This window comes from Colius striatus, chromosome 4 (genome assembly GCF_028858725.1).
Source record: "Colius striatus isolate bColStr4 chromosome 4, bColStr4.1.hap1, whole genome shotgun sequence".
Lineage (NCBI taxonomy): Eukaryota > Metazoa > Chordata > Aves > Coliiformes > Coliidae > Colius > Colius striatus.
Genome location: NC_084762.1, coordinates 92,085,943 through 92,105,426, shown reverse-complemented (window position 1 = coordinate 92,105,426; position 19,484 = coordinate 92,085,943). Strand labels below are relative to the sequence as shown.

At 44.7% G+C, this 19,484-nt stretch overlaps 1 protein-coding gene across 1 annotated transcript in view; it reads left to right on the top strand.

Moving 5' to 3' along the window:
• The window catches only part of COL22A1 (collagen type XXII alpha 1 chain), a 208,731-nt gene extending 190,361 nt beyond the window's left edge, over positions 1-18,370 (top strand). The window contains exons 50-63 of the mRNA XM_061996052.1: positions 529-582; positions 1,598-1,651; positions 2,229-2,273; positions 3,377-3,430; positions 4,454-4,507; positions 6,367-6,420; positions 8,904-8,975; positions 11,269-11,304; positions 11,567-11,611; positions 11,890-12,069; positions 15,432-15,498; positions 16,884-17,066; positions 17,425-17,502; positions 18,183-18,370. Of these exons, the coding sequence (XP_061852036.1) occupies positions 529-582; positions 1,598-1,651; positions 2,229-2,273; positions 3,377-3,430; positions 4,454-4,507; positions 6,367-6,420; positions 8,904-8,975; positions 11,269-11,304; positions 11,567-11,611; positions 11,890-12,069; positions 15,432-15,498; positions 16,884-17,066; positions 17,425-17,502; positions 18,183-18,370 (1,164 nt within the window). The remainder of the gene's footprint in view (positions 1-528; positions 583-1,597; positions 1,652-2,228; positions 2,274-3,376; positions 3,431-4,453; positions 4,508-6,366; positions 6,421-8,903; positions 8,976-11,268; positions 11,305-11,566; positions 11,612-11,889; positions 12,070-15,431; positions 15,499-16,883; positions 17,067-17,424; positions 17,503-18,182) is intronic.
• The last annotated feature ends 1,114 nt before the right edge of the window (positions 18,371-19,484 follow it).

Genomic DNA, 19,484 nt, shown 5'->3' with positions numbered 1-19,484 from the left:
ACTGAGAGGGGATTTCATTAATATTTATAGGCATATAAACCATGGGTGTCAGGAGGTTGGGACATCCCTTTTTTCAATGGTATCTAGCAACAGGACAAGGGGTGATGGGATGAAGCTGGAACACAAAAAGTTCCATTTAAACATAAGAAAAAATGATTTCACTGTTGAGGTGAGGGAGCCCTGGCACAGGCTGCCCTGGGAGGGTGTGGAAGCTCCTTCTTTGGAGGTCTTCAAGACCCACCTGGACAGTGGACCTGCGTCTGCAGGGGGGTTGGACTAGGTGATCTCTAAAGGTCCCTTCCAACTCCTACCATTCTGTGATTCTATGTTGTAGGGATATGGCCAGAGCTATTTGCAGGAAAGTAGTCCAGCTGAATGAAGATGATGGCATTATAATAGTTTATAATGGTTTATAAGAGCTGTTTTTAGAATCCTGTTTTAAGATTGTTGGAATGCTCACTTAGCTGAAAAGAAGGAAACCCCTTAGACCCCTCCTGCTTTATCCCCTGTTTTGCATTTCACTTACAGGGCATTGCTGGGAACGATGGCAAAGATGGCAAGCCAGGATCTCTTGGGGAGCCGGTAATGTAGTTTAAAACTTCTCTTTCATGCACCCAGAGCCTGCATCCAGTTATTTGGAGTTGTCTATCTACAGACTCCTTTGGGGTGGCAGAGAGCCTGTTTGCACAGCATTTTTTTATACTATATTGTCTTGAGCAATTTGTAAGAGTCACACACTAGCAATCTTGAAAAGGAACTGGGTTCTTTTGCTTTAACAGCTACCATAAATACACTAAACCTTAGTGATTCCATTTTTACAGCTACTGTAAATGTGGCAGAGAAGGAAGATTGTCTTGTGACATTAAACCTAGTGATCCATCTTTTAGGTTGAAGATTACAGGGCATAAAATGTTTAGAGGAGGTGTCTTTAAAGAAGACTTTTCTGGATTGCTTTGTGACAGTTGAGTTTTTGAGGATTAGAGGTTTTATGTTTGATTTTCTCTACTTTGTCTGTATTTGCATTTGTTGAGGGAAAAAACAGCTGAGCCATGAAGTTGTCAGCCAAAAGGAAATGTTCATAGATTGGGCAGTGGGTGTTATTCCTTGCAATGTACTTCCAGTATCTGGCATTTCCAGCTTCTTCCCAGATGAAATGGGACTTAGTAGTTCTGTGAAGCACCAAGTCCCCAGTCATTAAGACAACTGGTTTGTGGACCAGTGTTTGTCACAGCAGCTGCAGATAGTTGTGTGCTTGCATCAAAACATCTTGTTTCTATGTGCAGATGCTGATTACTAGGTATTGGTACAGTTTTGTGAAGTACCTTTTCAACATGAAAACACTAAAGGTGCACTGGTCCAAAGATTTGAGCTGCCTTTAAACCTCAAGGGCTGTGATAGTGGCAGTGTGGTTAAGAATATGTATGAGAATGAGCGTGCAAGGACAGTAGTGACAGACAGACTCCAGTGTTGCTGGGGAAGCCCTGGGCAGTCACAGTTCTTAGTGCCGTTATATCTAAGAGAGAAGAGCAGTAGGTTTTCAGCAGCAGAGGGATGGCTCAGAGGCTCTCACTAACATGGACATGGTTGTTTGCCACAGGGAAAGCCTGGAGAACCAGGGCTCCCGGGCCAGGAGGGTGCCAGAGGCTTGCCGGTAAGTGCTGCTCTGGAGGGCTCAATCCAATCCCTCTTCTGTAGTGTAGCTGGGAAACTTTTGGGCAGTTGAAGGCCTTCACTGATACAGACATATAACCAAAGACTTGGCCTAGCTGAGACTAGTCATAGCATTCTGACTAAGTAAATAAATAAGCAACAAAAACCAAGGAAATTTGCCAATCCTTCACACTTGGAGAAGCTGAGGTTCCTTACCTAGGAGTTAAAACACATAACCTCATGATACTCCTTCTACTAGAAGGCATGGTCACAGCTGTAGCCCTTGTGCTCTGTTATGCATCCTCTGAAAGATGTGGACAGTGAAATTGAGGGCTAATTAATCTATGGGCTGATCACACCAGGAATACAGACAGTTTTGGTCCTGTAGCCTAAGGAGCTATGGAAAGGGTCTTTCTCTCCCTGTGACATGGCCTTTCCTAACTACTCCCTGGAACACAGCTACTCAATGCTGACCATTCCCCAGTAATCTTAGGCAAAATGCGTGTTCAAGCTAGAATTTTCTTAGTATTTCATGTTTCAGAGCAATGGGTAATTGTTGCTTTCATTTTATTTTGTAGGGTTTCAAAGGACAGAGAGGAGATACAGGTCCCCCAGGGCCCCGAGTAAGTACCACATACCACATGCATGATGATCTTGTGGGGAAAGGTGGTGTGAAGTTGATCTTACTGAGGCAATAAAGTGATCCCTTTGAGGAAGCTCTTTGAGAGGAAGTTTCAAGGCTGTCTCCCCATACCACATCCCTTTGATACAACTGCAATGTACAAGGTGAAGAACTCTTCTGAACTTGTTGGACAAGTATCAACTCTCCTCCAAATACATCTGAGAAGTGAAAAGTAAATCAAGGGACAAAACTTAGAGAAATGAGAATAAAAATGGCTCTAGCCCTTTCAATGGTCATAAACCCCAAAACTCGGTTCCTGCATGAAAAGTTGGTCTCCTCTCTATTCTGAGCAACAGTACAAAATGCTCCTCATAGAAAGTGGAATCAGAAATTGAATATCCTTCTGCTTATTGTTATTAAGGGGCAATGGGTATAAACTGGAACACAAGATGTTCCAAAGAAATACAAGGAAGAATTTCTTCCCTGTTGAACTGAGGGAGCACTGGAAGAGGCTGCCCAGATGGACTGTGGAGTCTCCTTCTCTGGAGACATTCCAAACCCACCTGGATGAGTTCCTGTGTGACCTATTCTAGGTGGTCCTGCTCTGGCAGGGGGGTTCGACTGGATGAACTTTCAGGGTCCCTTCCAACCCTTAAAATTCTGTGATTATTTCTGGCTTTTTATGGGGAAATAAAATGCTCTGTTTGCAGGAGCTTAGCTGAAAAATCCAATGCTGGAGTTCCTCATCTTATCACACTCGTAGAATCACAGAATCGTTACGGTTGGAAAAGAGCTTTAAGATCGTCAAGTCCTCATTACAGTAGTATCTGTATCATGAATAGGCTGGTGGTTGCAGTGGCTGCACTAGCAACAGCAAAGGTTCTGCTGGGAAGCAGTGCACTGCCTTGTGTATCATTTGCAGAAGATGCTTCTGAGTTATTTCTGTAAGCTGTGTGTCATGTCTGATGAACGAGGCTCTTGTTGGCTTTAAAAGTTTTCACTGAGCTCAGTCACTACTGCACAATGGCCACACCACTGCTCGTGGTGTTCCCGGTCTCTTGTCACCCTTCAGCTGTTGTCTCTTTCCTTTTTGCTGAATTGCAGGGGGAGCCAGGTGTGACAGGTCCTGCTGGTCGTGAGGGGCCTCCAGGGAAGGATGTAAGTGTTCCATTTGGAGCTGGAACTAATCTCCTTCTCCCTGACAAATGAAGATTTTAATTCACAGCGACCCTGATCTAAAGCAGCTGCGGAAACTGCAGTAAAGGGTGAATTACTGCAACGGTGCACAGGGAGTAATTTGTGCAAAGATCATTAGGGTAGCAATTTGAGGGCCTTTGTCACTGCCCAGCTGCTGACACTGAATTGTCAGCTCTGTCTTTGAAAGCAGCAGAGAAAGCTGTGTTGTTTGAATCCCAGGCTGTGCTGTGTAGCCATGGACCTGCATTCTGCCACCCCTCTCTGAGCAATGCCTCATTCTGCAAATCCCCCTGGGCCACATGCTGTCACGCTTCCCCTGCAAAAGCCATGCCTTACTGAGTGTGTAGCTCCACTGAAAACTATGAAATACCTATGGAATAAGATGGTGCTGCTCAGAGGTAAGAGAGGTGGTACAGACAGATCCCCTGACATTACTAACGTCAAATGCAGTCACATAAGTCCTGGGAGAGTGCAGCTCACGTGGAATCCACCAGCAGCTCCTGAGCAACGTGCCAAGTGGCTGATGTGCCATTGCCATGGAACTTGGGGAAGTGGTTTCTCATTTGCACCCCTTTGTATCACTGGAAAACTGTTGTGCTGTGAATGGAACCCCACAAAGCCAAATGGAAGATAGACCTGAGGGGATCCTTCGGAAAAGAGAAATGCAGATCCAAAACCTCCCCTCAACAGAGAGCAAAGTAGTCAAGTCTTGAAAAATACTAGAAAATCCATGTCCCTGAGAGATCCAGCTTTAAGATAACCCAGAGATAATGCTGTCTGCCTGTAGTCAGGCTGCCTTTAGTGGTAGATATTTAACATTCAAAAGTCTGGTCTTCCTCATACATAACTGAAGGGAGTAGTGAGACACTTAATGCAGTTTCTCCTTAATATGTGAACGATACCATTTAGTAGAACATTTTTTACTGCTTATTTGCTTGCCTCCATGTCTGATCTTTCTCACCAGAACACTTTTCTTCATTTCAGGGTGATACTGGTCCCATAGGGCCACAGGGCCCTCGAGGTCTCAGAGGACAGCCGGTGAGTTTTCTCTCCAGACAAGGTGTTTCTGGAGGTACATCGTGTATCGCCAAACATCCTGCAGCACTAAACTCTTTGTTTTGGAAGAGGAGTCTTAAGTTTGATGAAGACACTTTGCCTGCTTTGAGGGTGACAAATCAGAAAGATAGTGCTAGAAACCGATGAAGACCTGTGATAGTGCAGTGGAGTGATGGTTGCTAACTTGTCAGGATGAACAGTTTAATGGATTCTGGCAGGAGTGCAGTGGTAGAAGGGCTCACATCCCCATCCTCCCTCTGGCATCTCACTTCCTTCTTGTGATACCATTCATTTTTGTTAGGCTCTCTGTAGATTTTTTTTTTTTCTGAAAAAGAAAGAAAAGGAGTAATTTTAGAAAAAGGTTTATTTAATTGAACACCTGTAGAGTTTTATTACAACTGCAGTGGAGAAATGGCAATTTAGCTGACATTTCAGACAGTGCCATTGAGATGGCTGAGAAATTACCTTTATTAATTTCATGGGCTTTTCAGTTCTCTCTCAAAAATCAGCCCTTTCCAAATTTGAATGCAGGTCTCTGTTGCTGAACCTAGGCACATCTTTAATATGTTACAATGAGTGATTTCTTTTCCTCTTTGGAAGACCTGCTAGTGAAACAGATTCTACAACATGTTCCATAATCAGGGTGAAATGCTGATTCAGGCAGCAGTGCCAGGAGCTGGAACCTCAAGTCCCTCTGAGCTGGGAGGATGGGGGTTTAAATTAGACTGCAGGAACATATGGAGAGCTCCTGTGTCTACCTTGTAATTTATCTCCTCATGTCTATACTGCTGGCATCAGTCAGTAATGTGTCATGTCCCTGCACAACACTACCAAGGAATAAAACGAGATAGAAGTTATCATAACTCCAGGTTATATTCTTCTTTGGAGAAGAGATACTTGGGGTTTTGTATGCTGGGAGGGCAAAGTATCAGTTTCGGGTTTTGTATGTTGGGAGGGCAAAGTATCAGTTTCTTTTGTGCTTTGTTCTCTGTTACTGACCCTGAGGCATGATTTGAAATATTGCCAGTAAAAGGACTTGTCTTTATGGTCAACATCAATACAGGGAAAAAATCTCTGCATGGTGTCTTGTGAGGAGAGAAGAGCAGGGTCTAAAATTTGATCTCACCAAACTTAAGTCAGGGTAGAAGGTCAGATCAGCTACTTTGGTAAGGAATGGTGAGAAATGTGTCCTTTTAAAGGATGATTTGTCTCATTCATAGTTGGCTGGTGTCAGGTAAGTATCAAATGCCTCAAGGCTTTAGAATAAATGTTTCTCTCTGTTCTCCAAAAAGGGGGAAGCTTGAGATGATAAAAAAATCAGATGCCTGGCCTCTGGACCCTGATTCAGATGACAGTCCTGAGAAGAGGATGGTAGTCTGTAATTTGCAGGACTTTCCTCAGTCATTGGAGAGAGGAAGTTTTCTAAAACAGGAAGGTGTGGAGGGATCTGGAGATGTCTTTATATTATGCAATGAGTTGCCCAGATGTGCTTCAAACATGGACTCAAGGGGCTTGTCTGAACACTAGTAACTTGGAGCTGCCACAGTAGGTAGCTCCATCCATACAGGAGGATGCTACATGTGATAGGGATAAGGGTGAAGAAATGGAAGAGGAGAAGGAGTGCTGGTTAGGTCTTCACACTAGGATAATTGAGTCTTCATCCCTCACTTTTTGCCCAGGCATACAGTTGTGGGGTCAATTGAAAATAAGAGATCCTTGCTCTCTAGTCTGCCAAGAGAGGAAGGTTGGATATGATGAAGAGATCACTTCTGGTGTAGCAGTGTGTGGATATTTTAATTGTAGTATAAATCACTTCACTAGCATTTTTCCTTTTGACATAGGGTAAGAATGGATCACCTGGACCTGCAGGAGAACCTGGCCCAGCAGGTAACCCAGTAAGTACCACAAAGGGAAATTCATCCTGCAAGCAGTTGTGTCAAGGAGAGGTGACTGATGAAGTATAGATGGAGTGGATGATATGTAGCTGCCAACCATCCATGAAGCTGCTGTGTCTGAAGATGAGTGACCTGAAAGTCACTGGCTGGCCACGACATTGGAAGGAGTTTGGTTGTGTTTCTGGAATTGAGCTGCTAGCTGGGTCATCATTTTTTCCCACCAAAAGTTAAGTGATCACAGAAAAAGGAAATGATTGATTACCTGGTGTGGAAAAAAGATTGGCATTCCTCATCTTCACCAGTGGATTGAATTTTGCCAAGCAGAGACTGTGCAGCTAGCAGAGAGTTGTCACAAGGAAGGAGAGGGCCTTGGGGAGTTGGCAGGCTGCCACTGAGGAAAAGCAACAGCAGAAAAATCCTCCCCAGGCACTTGGGGAAAGAACAGACACTGGGCAGTAAACCAAGATCATGAAGCAGAATGAAACCCCCCCTGGGGCCATCCTGTGTGGAAGAACAGCACGGTAATGAAGAGCTGTAAGGAGGACAGTGAGGAGTTTTGTGTTGGTTTGGGGTTTTTTTTTTGCCTTTGTTCTGCTGCTGAAAATTTTTCAGGATTCAGCACCTCCATGCAAGTGCACAGTTGTGTCCAGTAGCATCTGTTGTTTGTCCACCTAGATATTACAGCTCGTTGGGCTGTTAGATCCAGACAGAAACAAAGGCACAGCAGGGGAATCTGAAAAGTTGCAGCAGAACTGCACCCTCTGTGGCCCTTGGAATATCATAAAGCAACCTCAGCCTCTCCCCAAACTTCTGCCCTAAGCACATATGGCTTTGCTGCAGGGTTGCCTCATCCTAAGTGGTTTCAGTGAAGCAAGCAACACCTTTCTGCAGAGGGAGATGATAGCTCACAGATTACAGGCATCTCACATCCTTTCTGCAATCAAGAATTAGTGCCATTGCTTTTTTCCCTTTCACACAGCTTATTTTTACCTTCCTGGTACCACTGCCATTGCTTCATACCCCGTGGATCCCTGTTTTTGTGTTTCAGCCTTCATCTTCTCAACACACTGACTCAGTTCCTGCTTTTTGACTTTCATTTTCCCTGCTCAATTACTGTTTTTTAGTTTTCTGGGTCTTCACCAGGCCACAGTGGCTTTGGGGTGCCCTGTGAGTATGAAATAGGGGTTATTTTTTATTTGTCATTGTGTTATCACATTACCTAGACAGTCAGCTACTGACCCAGGGACTCACCAGGCAGCTTCCTGCACAAACACAGAACTACAGCAGTCTGTGCTCCAGAGGATTTGCAGTCCAAAAATAACATAAGAGATTGAAAAAGGATAAAGTCAGATGGATGAGAAAGAGGAAACAATGAGACAGTGTTGGTCAGCAGAACAGACAGTCATCAGTATCCTTCTCTGTCATTAAAATGACTCCTCTCCCTTTCATAAAGGTTATTATGGGAAGTGTTTCCTTGTGCTGTACATGAATCCATCTATTTCCAGCCTTGTCTGGAAATGCACTAATTTCCTTCACAAGGTGGTGTGACAAGCCAACACATTATATTTCTACTTTGGAAAAAAAGGAGGAAGGGAGAAAAGCCATCATGGCAATAAGGATTTCTTTTGCACCTTCACCATTCCTGACTTGTAACCACAAGGTAGGAGCCTTCTCCTTTTGCACCTGCAGTTTGACAGTGCCCATCCCAATTCACAGTGCTCATGCTTAAGCCTGCACACAGCATTGCAGTCTGGCCCATGATATCTCCAGGGCTGACTGCATACCTAAAAGTCACGGGCTTTATGCCCACCAGGTTCATTGGGACTCACTTTACACCAGACAGGCTTAAAATGAAGACAAGTTGTATCCTAAGAAGAAAAAGGGGTATGTTCTGAATTAGAAAGTAGGGGACAAAGTTGTGAAAGAAAAGGTTAAACTAAGATATGTCAGAAGTGTATTTGAAGTGGCTCTGTATCATGAACTGCCAGTTAAGCTGCCTTGATCTGTAAGAAACAGGGATGGTTTGGCAGAATATCACATGAGATAAGTAAAAGGCAGACATTTGAAAGCATGAACCTGGAAATAAAGGCAAAAGAGCAACTCAGTAGCTGTCTCTGGATTGTATTCTTAGATTTGAGCAAGCATGACCACCTGCATTGTTTTCCTGTTGTCACCCATCACAGCATTTCCACTCTGCAACACCACCACAGCACCAGAGTAGCCACTGAGCATACCTCCTGTCACTTCTGTAGTTGTCACTTCCTTTTTATCTTTTCACAGGGACCCACATAGCTTATTAATAATGCAAGCATGGTGTTTGTGATCTGCTTTTCTAAATGACTTTGTTCTTCCTTTCCTTGTCAGTTTTGGGAGTCCTGCTGCTACAGTGAAATTTCCCAGTTCCAATCTATCTGTGAATGCATGATCTGTGAAAGAGATATTGGAGAAAAGGCTGCTAGTGTCTGTCTCATTTCTGTCCTAAGGGTCCTAAAGGGAATAAAGGAGAAAATGGCACCCCAGGACTCCCTGGCTTCATAGGACCCCGAGGACCACCTGTAAGTATATCTGAGGATGGATTAGACTCACTAATTACCTGCTTTTAAGAGCTGGAGTGATGAAGATGGGACACAATCATCTTTATCATTAGGTGAAAAACTATAAGCAGGAGATCTGACAGACCCAGAAGTCATACACTTTTACTTCCTAAGGAAAGTGGACTGCAACAATAGCAGTTTTCATATGGATGAACACCCGTCATCTCATTTACTGAGCTTAGAGCTGTCAGTCAGCCCTGATAAGGTGTGCATTAGTTGAACTGGTTCAATAGCCTTCTAATGTGGGTATGAGGTATTTAAGCTCTTAGACTATATCTCTACATGAACCCCAGAAGGGATAAATAGGGAAATTTTAAGTACCGATGATTCTGATACTTACCTTTCCAGGGAAAATTCCCTTCTTCTGAATTCAATTAAAGCATTCACATGTCTCCCAAAGTGCTGTAAAGTAATACCTATGCACCCAAAAATACCACACCTTGAAATCCAGTGTCTTTAGCCCTTCAAAGGAGAGTAACAGATGTTACATTCCACTGCACCAGGACAGGCTGGGGGTCGAACTGCTGGAGAGCAGCTCTGCAGAGAGAGACCTGGGAGTCCTGATTGATAATAAGCTAAACCTGAGCCAGCAATGTGCCCTCGTGGCCAAGAAGGCCAAGGGCATCCTGGGATGCATCAAGAAGAGTGTGGCCAGCAGGTCAAGGGAGGTTGTTCTCCCTCTCTACTCTGCCCTGGTGAGGCCTCATCTGGAGTCCTGTGTCCAGTTCTGGGCTCCTCAGCTCAAGAGGGACAGGGAAGTGCTGGAGAGAGTCCAGCACAGGGCCACCAAGATGATCAGGGGACTGGAGCATCTTCCTTATGAGGAAAGGCTGCGGGAACTGGGGCTGTTTAGTCTGGAGAAGAGGAGATTGAGGGGAGATCTTACTAACATTTATAAATATCTAAAGGGTGGGTGTCAGGAGGTTGGGACATCCCTTTTTTCTATAGTAGCTAGCAACAGGACAAGGGGTAATGGGATGAAGCTGGAACACAAAAGGTTCCACTTAAACATAAGAAAAAACTATTTCCCTGTTGAGGTGACGGAGCCCTGGCACAGGCTGCCCAGAGGGGTTGTGGAGGCTCCTTCCTTGGAGGTCTTCAAGACCCGCCTGGACATGTTCCTATGAGACCTGATCTAGGTGACCCTGCTTCTGCAGTGGGGTTGGACTAGATGATCTCTAAAGGTCCCTTCCAACCCCTACCATTCTATAATTCTATGAAAGGATGGAGAAGGTGAATGTTAGGCAAATATTTTTTGTTTCCAACTCTCTTGAGACTTAAAATGAGTCACAAAAGGCTTTTCATGTGAATTCAGCAGAGCAAAATCTTCCACAGAAGATTTAGGGGTGTTTTTTTTTTTTGTTTTTTAATGATTGGAAAGGGAATTTCATGATGAAAGAGGCAAAAAGCAATATTTCCTTGGAAAATGAATGTAAAGCAGCAAACCTGGTGGCAATTTGAAACTGAAGTGGCCCTAAGGAATACTTGAGTGAGTTTGCTGCTGCCTGATTTGGAGCTACTGTGATCACACATCTGTGATTAGTTACATTGCTTGTGAATACATGCATAGATGCTAACACTGCCAAAGATGATTCTGTGTGCTTCCAGGTTATGGAAAAACATCTCACCTGCATGTACACATTGTGGATATGCTCATGTGTGTGAATTGCAAATGCACTATAAAGATGAAATCCTAATAGGTGCTCGTTCAAACTGAGATTATTTCACATAGTTCTGAAACACAGGCAAGCTGTCAGGCTCCAGCTTGCTTTCTCACTGACTCCAGATCCATTATCTCAGCTGATGTAATACAAGATGGTACCTCTGCTTACAAACTTGACTTCCCTTACATCATTAGAGTGTTGTGGATATATCATTGACACTGCTTAAGCTAAACCAGCCTAAGTAAAGCATATGAAGCTTTGGGAAATGTCTGTGAGAAAAAGGAGTAGTAAGTATTGAAAGCAGGGGCACACTTTCAGTGAAACATCTGTCTTAGCTGGTTTGTTAGAAATGGCTTCCTCTTATTTACATGGTATACAGCTTTACTGAAAAAGAAATGCTGTCTAAATAGTAGTATGTGTCTTTCCAGGGATGACTTATAGCTGTAGGATAAGGATAAATCATCCAAACTCACTGCTGTGTGGTAGAAAACTTGGTCTATAAACAGAAAGCAAGGCTTGTGGTTATTAGGTAGGGTCTTTCTTCCAACTCCTTGCAGTGCTGTGCTAAATTCACTCTCTCTGTCTCTCAGGGAGAACCAGGAGAGAAAGGTTCTCCAGGAAAGGAGGTAAGTTAAATTCCCAGTTGTTTCAAAGGGCCTTACAGAATAAAACCCCAACCCCTCAAGCATTGCTACCTGGGTTGCTACAGGCTGCCTTTTTTCCTTGGGTTGTTGGTTTTTGAGAGCAAACAGGGAGATCGCGGGAACCTGTGGGACTGATGAGGGAATACATTGTGCCCAGCTCACAAGAATCATTGCAAAGGCATGTGCTTTATTATTCACTGTTATGATGGATAGCTCTTTAATGTTTACCTTTCTTTCATTGCAGGGTGCACCAGGGAAACCAGGTGAAATTGGCTCCAAAGGAGAGAGGGTAGGTTTAGAGGGTATTGTTAACTGTTTCATTATATTGAAATAGAGATATTTTGAGTTAGGGGCTGGGGGAAGGGGTCATTCAAGAGTTAAGTGTGGCCTGTAGAGCTCTGCCTTGCTTCCCACACTCCCAGTCCTCTCCTTAATCATTCTCTGTCGGTAATAATTTGTGGATCATTTGTAATGCACCAGATGTTGTATTCAATAGCTTTGCCAGCTCAGCTGTTCGTGTTTCACTGTGCTTAGAAATCAGAAGTTTGCCTTTTTTTTGTCACTTAGGGAGAGCCTGGCATCAAAGGTGAAAAAGGCCCTCAAGGAGAAAAGGGCCCACCAGGTGATCCTGGGATACCTGGTCATAAAGGTCATCCAGGACTGATGGGTCCCCATGGACCCCCAGGAGACACTGGACAAGTTGGACCTCCTGGTCCTCCAGGACAACCAGGATTTCCAGGACCAAGGGTAAGATTGCCAGAGAAGGGCTTTGCACAGGAATTTTACCATCACAGTGTGTGATCAGAAAAGTACCTCAGATTACAGTCACACTGGCAGAAACCAGAGCCAGTGTGTGGCATAATGGGAAGAGGCAGCACTTTTACCGTTTGGTACATAAAGTTATAGCATCTCCCAGGGGAGTCTTGTGGCGGTGTTGCATTGAACTTCAGGAGAGCCGAGTACTCCAGACACATGGCCAGGGCAGCAACTCCCTGACATCTTGTACCCCTTATACCCTAAAAGGCCAAATAACCATGGCCATGGGTCTGGACCCTGACAAAGCTGCTTCTAGAAGGGTGTGAGTGCGTAGCATTTCATAGAGAGGTCTTACACCTTCCTCTGCTGCTGGTTGTTATGTGAGACAAAATGCTGAGCTGTGGAAAGGTCACTGCTCTATTCCTGGAAATCCTGGAGTCAGCTCATCAGAATTCATGAAATCCTATTTTTGTTTAATCTTCCCTTTTTTTTTTTCCCTAATGGGAAACAATCTCAGTGCTGAGAGTGCCTGAGGGTATTGCTTGTACAGAAATGGAGAATAAACTACCAACACCAGGGAAGCTGCCCATCCTAAGGATGAATTTCAGATTACCTTGGAGGGGAATAAACAGTGAAATCATCTCTGATATAAAAGCTGGGTACATTTTGGTCAAAGCATTTCTTTGGGTGTCTCAGAAACATAAAGATTTGATGAAATCCAATGATGATCATAGAGAAAATGCAGCTAACAGGGTTAAAACTTGGAAAGATGATTTGTAAGCCTTCAAAGCATGTACCACAATCATGTTTACTTACTGGGATATTCACTAAGAGCCATCACAAAGGGTTAGGGCTGCAATGAATAAAGCTATTTCTTTTGTCACCAGCAAAAAGATCTCATACAAAGTTTGTGTTGGGAAGAAAGCAGCAAATAGACCAGCTCTGGACTTACCAGCAGTGTTACTGGTTAAAATGGAAATGTCACTTAGCTGTTTAATAATGAATTATAATAATAGTGGTGGTTTAGCATAATTATGCAGGATAATATGTTAATAATACATTTCTTAATGAAGAGTAACTTCTGATTCCTTCCAAGGAAGTCTCCTTCCTTGGAGGTCTTCAAGACCTGCCTGGACATGTTCCTATGCAACCTGATGTAGGTGACCCTGCTTCTGCAGGGGAGTTGGACTAGATGATCTCTAAAGGTCCCTTCTAACCTCTAGCATTCTATGACTCTATGATTCAGAAAACCTCACAAGGTTTTTATAAACATAGAGGAGAAGAGGAGACTGGGAGGTGAGCTCATTAATGTTTAGTAATACATAAAGGGTGGGTGTCAGGAGGATGGAGCCAAGCTGTTCTCTGTGATGGCCAATGATAGGACAAGGGGCAATGGAAACATAAGCTGGAACAGAAGAGGTTCCAAAGAAAAACAAGGAAGAATTTCTTCAGTGTTCAGATGAGGGAGCACTGGAAGGGGCTGCCCAGATGGGTTGTGGAGTCTCCTTCTCTGGAGACATTCCAAACCTACCTGGACGTGTTCCTTTGTGACCTGCTCTAGGTGGTGCTGCTCTGGCAGGGGAGTTGGACTGGATGAGCTTTTGAGGTCCCTTCCATCCTTGTGATGCTGTGACATGGGCTGCATCCTTGGGTATTAAATCTGATAGATGTGAAGGAAAAGCATTACTTTTATCCAAATAGCTCCTACATAAAAGAATGCAGCCTTTAGGATGACCAGAATTACTTTCAAAACTGGTGGAAATTCAAAGAATGATTTTAGCATTCAAAGAAATGAAAAGTGGAACATCTCACTTCATTTCATGATTTACAACAGAAAACGTTTGACCTTACTGATTCAGTGGTTTATATTTAATTATAGCTAATTTTTATTGTTGACTTTATGCCAAGACAACAGTCTGCTTACCCTGAAACCTTTCTTTGCTTAGATTTTCTTGAAAAGTCACAGCCTAAATAGCTCTCCTTCCACCTACCAAAACCACTTTCATCATTTTGTCAGTTGCATCATCCAGAGTTGCTGTTCATGTAGTTCTGTGTTCTGACAGCTTTCACAGCAGTTCAACAGCGACACAAATGAGCTGAGAGAGGGGATGAAAGGTACTGTCCCTTGGAGGCTTGGTAGGGGATCAAGGCCAGGCAGCCACATTTTCTGTCTCTCTTCAACAACCTCAAATCAGGCAGAACCATGTACTTGTTTGGAAGAATGAGTACTACTTGTGTAAACTGGCTGCTGTTCCTGGAGATAAGGCCTTTTGGCAGGCAGAGCATCCAGGAGGAGCGTGTCTAGCAAGTCTAGATACCCACCTTCACTGCCCTGAGGGCTCATGCTCCTCTCTGCAAGGAAACATGTGATGCTGAAAAGGGAAGTAGGCTCTCCACTATGATCTAATAGGACAGAGGATGTCTCCTGATTTGATTTCTACTTGCCTGATTTGATGTCTCCTAAGTTGATTTTCAAGAGGAGTGTGGGCAGCAGGCCAAGGGAGGTTCTGCTCCCCCTCTCCTCTGCCCTGGTGAGGCCTCATCTGGAGTCCTGTGTCCAATTCTGGGCTCCTCAGCTCAAGAGGGACAGGGAAGTGCTGGAGAGAGTCCAGCACAGGGCCACCATGATCATCAGGGGTATGGAGCATCTTCCTTATGAGGAAAGGCTGCGGGAACTGGGGCTGTTTAGTCTGGAGAAGAGGAGACTGAGGGGAGATCTCATTGACACTTATAAATACCTAAGGGGTGGATATCGAGAGGATGGGGCCAGTCTTTGTTCTGTAACACCCAGTGACAGGACAAGGGGTAACTGGCACAAGCTGGAACACAGGAAGTGCCACTGGAACAGGAGGAGAAACTTCTTTGGAGCTGAAGTGAGGGAGCCCTGGCACAGGCTGCCCAGGGAGGGTGTGGAAGCTCCTTCTCTGGAGGTTTCCAAACCCACCTGGACATGTTCCTCTGTCCCCTGATTGAAGGGAACCTGCTTTAGCAGTGGGTTGGACTGGATGAGCTCTACAGGTCCCTTCCAACCCCCACCATTCTATGATTCTGTGATACCTCTCCTATGTGAGTGTATAGGAGGCAGATTTTCCCCAGGAGGGGTACAAGGACAGTGTCCCAGCTATGCCCTGTGAGCAGGCTGCCTGCTTACACCATTGAGTCCGTGGCTTGCCAGCATTTTAGAAATGATGGATGTTTTGATTCTCTTTCCATCCTTCTTTCAGTCTCTGCAGTCCTGTGTGTACTGTAGGTGATGAAATGCAATCCACAAAACTGTTTGTGGAGAGTTTAATTGGCACATCTCCTGGCTGTGATTATTATGTCTTGTTATTGCTGTGATTATTACTCTCTAGGGGGAACCCCCATCTCTAGAGACTTTGAGAAGGCTCATCCAAGAGGAGTTAACCAAGCAGCTAGATGGTAAGTAATGAGCTCTGAGAGGCCAGAACATATATCTGAGAGTATGAAAGATACTTTCCATAGCTGTGGTGGTACCTGAACCTCTCCTGCTTATGGAAGGCAATGTTGCAACAAGCCTACATGGAAAAAATGAATGTATAAAATGAAATGTGCTTAATAAACCATTCCCCAAGCTTGATGTTCCCAGCAATAGCACAGGGGCTTTCTCCCTTCTTCAACCCAAGGCCATTGACTGTGCCTAGCACCTCATGGCTTTCTGCTACCAAAACAGCTTTTTCTGCAGGCTGATTCATGCAGATGCCTGGGCTGAGGTGGAAGGACAGGGGAAGATACAGATTCAAACAGATAATTTGGGGCCCTGGAAGAGAAAGTAATCAGAGTAGGATGTAAAGTTGCTTTTCAAGTCCCAGCTGGAGGAGAAATGTTCCTGATTTCTGGCTGTGACATTTGATACTGAGAAGGAGAAGAGGGAGTGGAGCGGATGTGAGCTGCCGCTTCTCTCAAAGCACATGAATTGCAAACCACTACTGACCCCATCTACAGTTGAAATGCTGCTTCTCACACAGCTCTTGGAGCAGCTGACACATAGCTGCAGGCATTTTCCTCCATGCTGAAGATCATGGCTCAATTGAGTGATTTATTTGAAGGATTTTATTTACACACTCTCAGCATTCAAATTCCATTCCAATCTAAGAGCATTCAAGACTTTGGATCAACGAAGAGAAGGCAGAAACCCATTCTCCCTCATTTCTGTAGGGTGTTTTTGTGATGCTGAGTATGTCTTAAGAGCTCTGTAAGCTGTTCAGGTTCTTAATATGGAAGTGGCAAGCAATGTGCTTGCTTGGCAATTGGAGAACATGCTGACACAGCGAATATGCCTTACAGTTTCTGACTTCACAGCCAGAGATGGTTACATTAACTTTAAGTCTACATGTGTATCAGTCCTGAACAAGAAGAGCCCTGAACAAGAAAAGTGTCTCTCCTTACAGAGCAGACATGTAGCATCTCACTCTGTGTAGCAGAAGCAGTGGAAATAGGCTCTAATCTTCAGAACAGCAATGATTCCAGTTTGACAGAAATCCACCAACAGCACAGCTACAGGAAGGATCGTTTCAGATCCTTGATGGACAAGGCACAAAGTGTGAAAGAAGTGTTTAGGGTTAAGTATGAAGTTTAGGAGAAGTTTAAAGCTACTGAGAAATGAGGTTTAAATCATTTAGAGAAAGTCAGGGAGGGACTGTTGTGGCTATGGGAAAGAATTGTGTGTGGCCCTGAAAAAATGGTCTCTGACAATTCTTGGACTTTACTGGGCCACTGATTCTGGCTCTGTGTTCTCTTGGAGCACTGATCTTCTAGTCTAACAAACCATTTTGCTCTCTTCACAGCAAAGTTAGCCTATATCCTGGCTCAGGTACAACCTGCACATGTAAAAGCATCCCATGGCAGACCAGGACCTCCTGGTCCCCCTGGGAAGGAAGGACTCCCAGGAAGAGCTGGCCCTCCAGGAGAGCCTGGGAGACCTGGACAGCCTGGGTCTGAAGGGCCACCTGGACCAATTGGTCCCAAAGGTGAGTGAAACGTGGTGTGTGTGAGCAGTCTGATAAAAAGATGTGTCCACCACACTTTGGTGTCCACCTTTCCTGTTAGCAGTATCTAGGTGGCCCTCAAAATATGTGTATTAGAAGCAACCTCAGTCTATTGAACCAGAGGTGATGGATGTAATGAGTAATTGCTGCTGTGTTCCACCTCTGGCCACAGTTGGAGTGAGGTAAACCTTCATTCCCACTCAGTGTCCCATCTCAGAGGACTGGCCATGATTAGAAACAATTTAGCAAGCATGTAATGTGCATAGAAAATCTATGGCAGTACTCTTTAGTACCATAGATCATACTGATCAGTTTGTTCTTTTTCTTTCCCTCTCTACAGGAGAAAGAGGAGCAAAGGGTGAGAAAGGAGACACAGGCGTTGGCCAGCGAGGGGAAAAAGGTCCTCCAGGAATTCCAGGTGTGTTTATTCACAACACCCCATCAAACATATCACTCAGCCCCTCTAAGGGGACACAGGTCTCAGCAATATTAGCTAGATGATACCAGAAAGATGGCATGCACAGTTTCTGTAGGAAGTGGCTCAATAACACCCATGCAGCTCATGTTTTACCTTTGCTGACAAAAAAAGTAGCAGATATGTGCTTTGCTTCTCATTTGAAATTAGGAGCCCTTTGTTTTGCCTTCACCCTGCTTTGTTGGGGGAGGAAACTATGGGAAGCCTTTGTAAGTCCATGGGCTGCACCTAGCATACTGGCCTTGCATTGCCTTAAAATAACAGTGGCCCCACTGTGCTTCACACAAATGAGTTGTCTCCCAAAGCTGGCTCTTGCCTCAAGCTTTCCCATCTCACCTTCTGATTGTATGTCATCAGTTTGCTTGTGCAGCTGCACAACTTCAACAACCTCGTGACAGAGGAAGAACAGCAACAGCACAGTTGTGCAGCCCAAGGGTGCCATAGGGAATCTTGCATTCAGATGAGATACACTTGCCACATCCCTGTAGATAGGAGCCAGCCTGTTTGCATGATGCTGATGTTTGCATCTGGGTTGGCAGCAGAGCCATCTGCTTTGATGTTACACAGCTCGTAACTGCAGCCCAGCAATGCCACTCACTGAGGGTGTTTTGTTTTGATTTTAGGCCTCCCAGGGGAGCCTGGCTATGCCAAAGATGGGTTGCCAGGACCACCTGGCCCTCAAGGAGAAGCTGGGCTACCCGGTCTGGCCGGCCCACAGGGCCCTCCGGGAGCCAACGGACAGTGTGACCCCTCTCAGTGCGCTTACTATGCAAGCCTGGCTGCCAGACCCCCCAATGTCAAAGGGCCCTAGCATGCAGGATCCCAGGACTTACTTGTGTTTAAAACTTGAACTCATCACAGCTGCCAAGAGCTCTCAGATGTCTCCAGCTGTGTTTCTGTCGTGGGAGGCCTCCTAAAGCCAACAACTGCTGCCGGTCGGTCAGATTATAATGGGATTATAATGATTATTACCTTTGATGTGATATGTGAATTTGGTTTTGTTTTCTCTAACATCAGGGCATATTAAAACATTAAAATGAAGTGGGGCTTTTTTTTCCCCTCTTTAAGAGTGTGTAATGTCAATGCATTGTGTAGCTGCTTGTGCAAAACCATTCCAATGCCAACATTTCAGTCTGATTTCTGGTGATTTCTTTCCAGAAGTTTACCCCTCTCTCCCATGAATTTTAATCCTTCAGCCCGGGGCATTAACTGTAAGACACAGGCTGATCATAGGATTATTGGTGCTGTCATCTGCATGGAAGGGAGGAAGGTAAAGCCATGCCAAAGCTGGAACAGAGGTCTCCAGTACATCCAGCTCACAATGGACAGGCAGTTATGAACAGCAAATGTGTGTTTCCCAGAAGATCCCTGTTAATTTTGACACTCTTCTACCCATAAGTGAATCTGTATCCTACAGAAGCTACTTCTTATGGGACCATAAGGCCACAGAGATGATCTAAAGCTCCTCACTGCTCCCTGTGCAAGAACTTTCAGTACTCAGAGGGTTTGGTTCTACCAGATGGAGCTAATCTTTCCCTATATCAGGGAGATGCCTCTGCAAAAAGCTTCAATTCTGTCCTCTGTCAGCTCAGGGATGCCAAATCCCCTGTTCATTGTCAGCACACACACACACCACTGCTTCACCCAAAAATCAGCCAGAGCACATGGTATTAAGAATCTCAGGAAGCCAAGTGTGACCCAACTTCACTGTTTTGGATGATCTACTATGACAATAACTTGGCAAGGTCATGTTTTAGAGGGTAGATGAGAGGTTGCAGGCTGGTCTAGGAGGAGGATGATCTGATGGTCATAGCAAAGAGGTGTTCAGAAACCTGGAAGAAATTGTATCTGAGGGTGAAAGCAAAAAGTCAGGCACTTGTGCTTTCCCCCTTTCAACTAACAGTCAAAATCAGCTTGAGAATGCA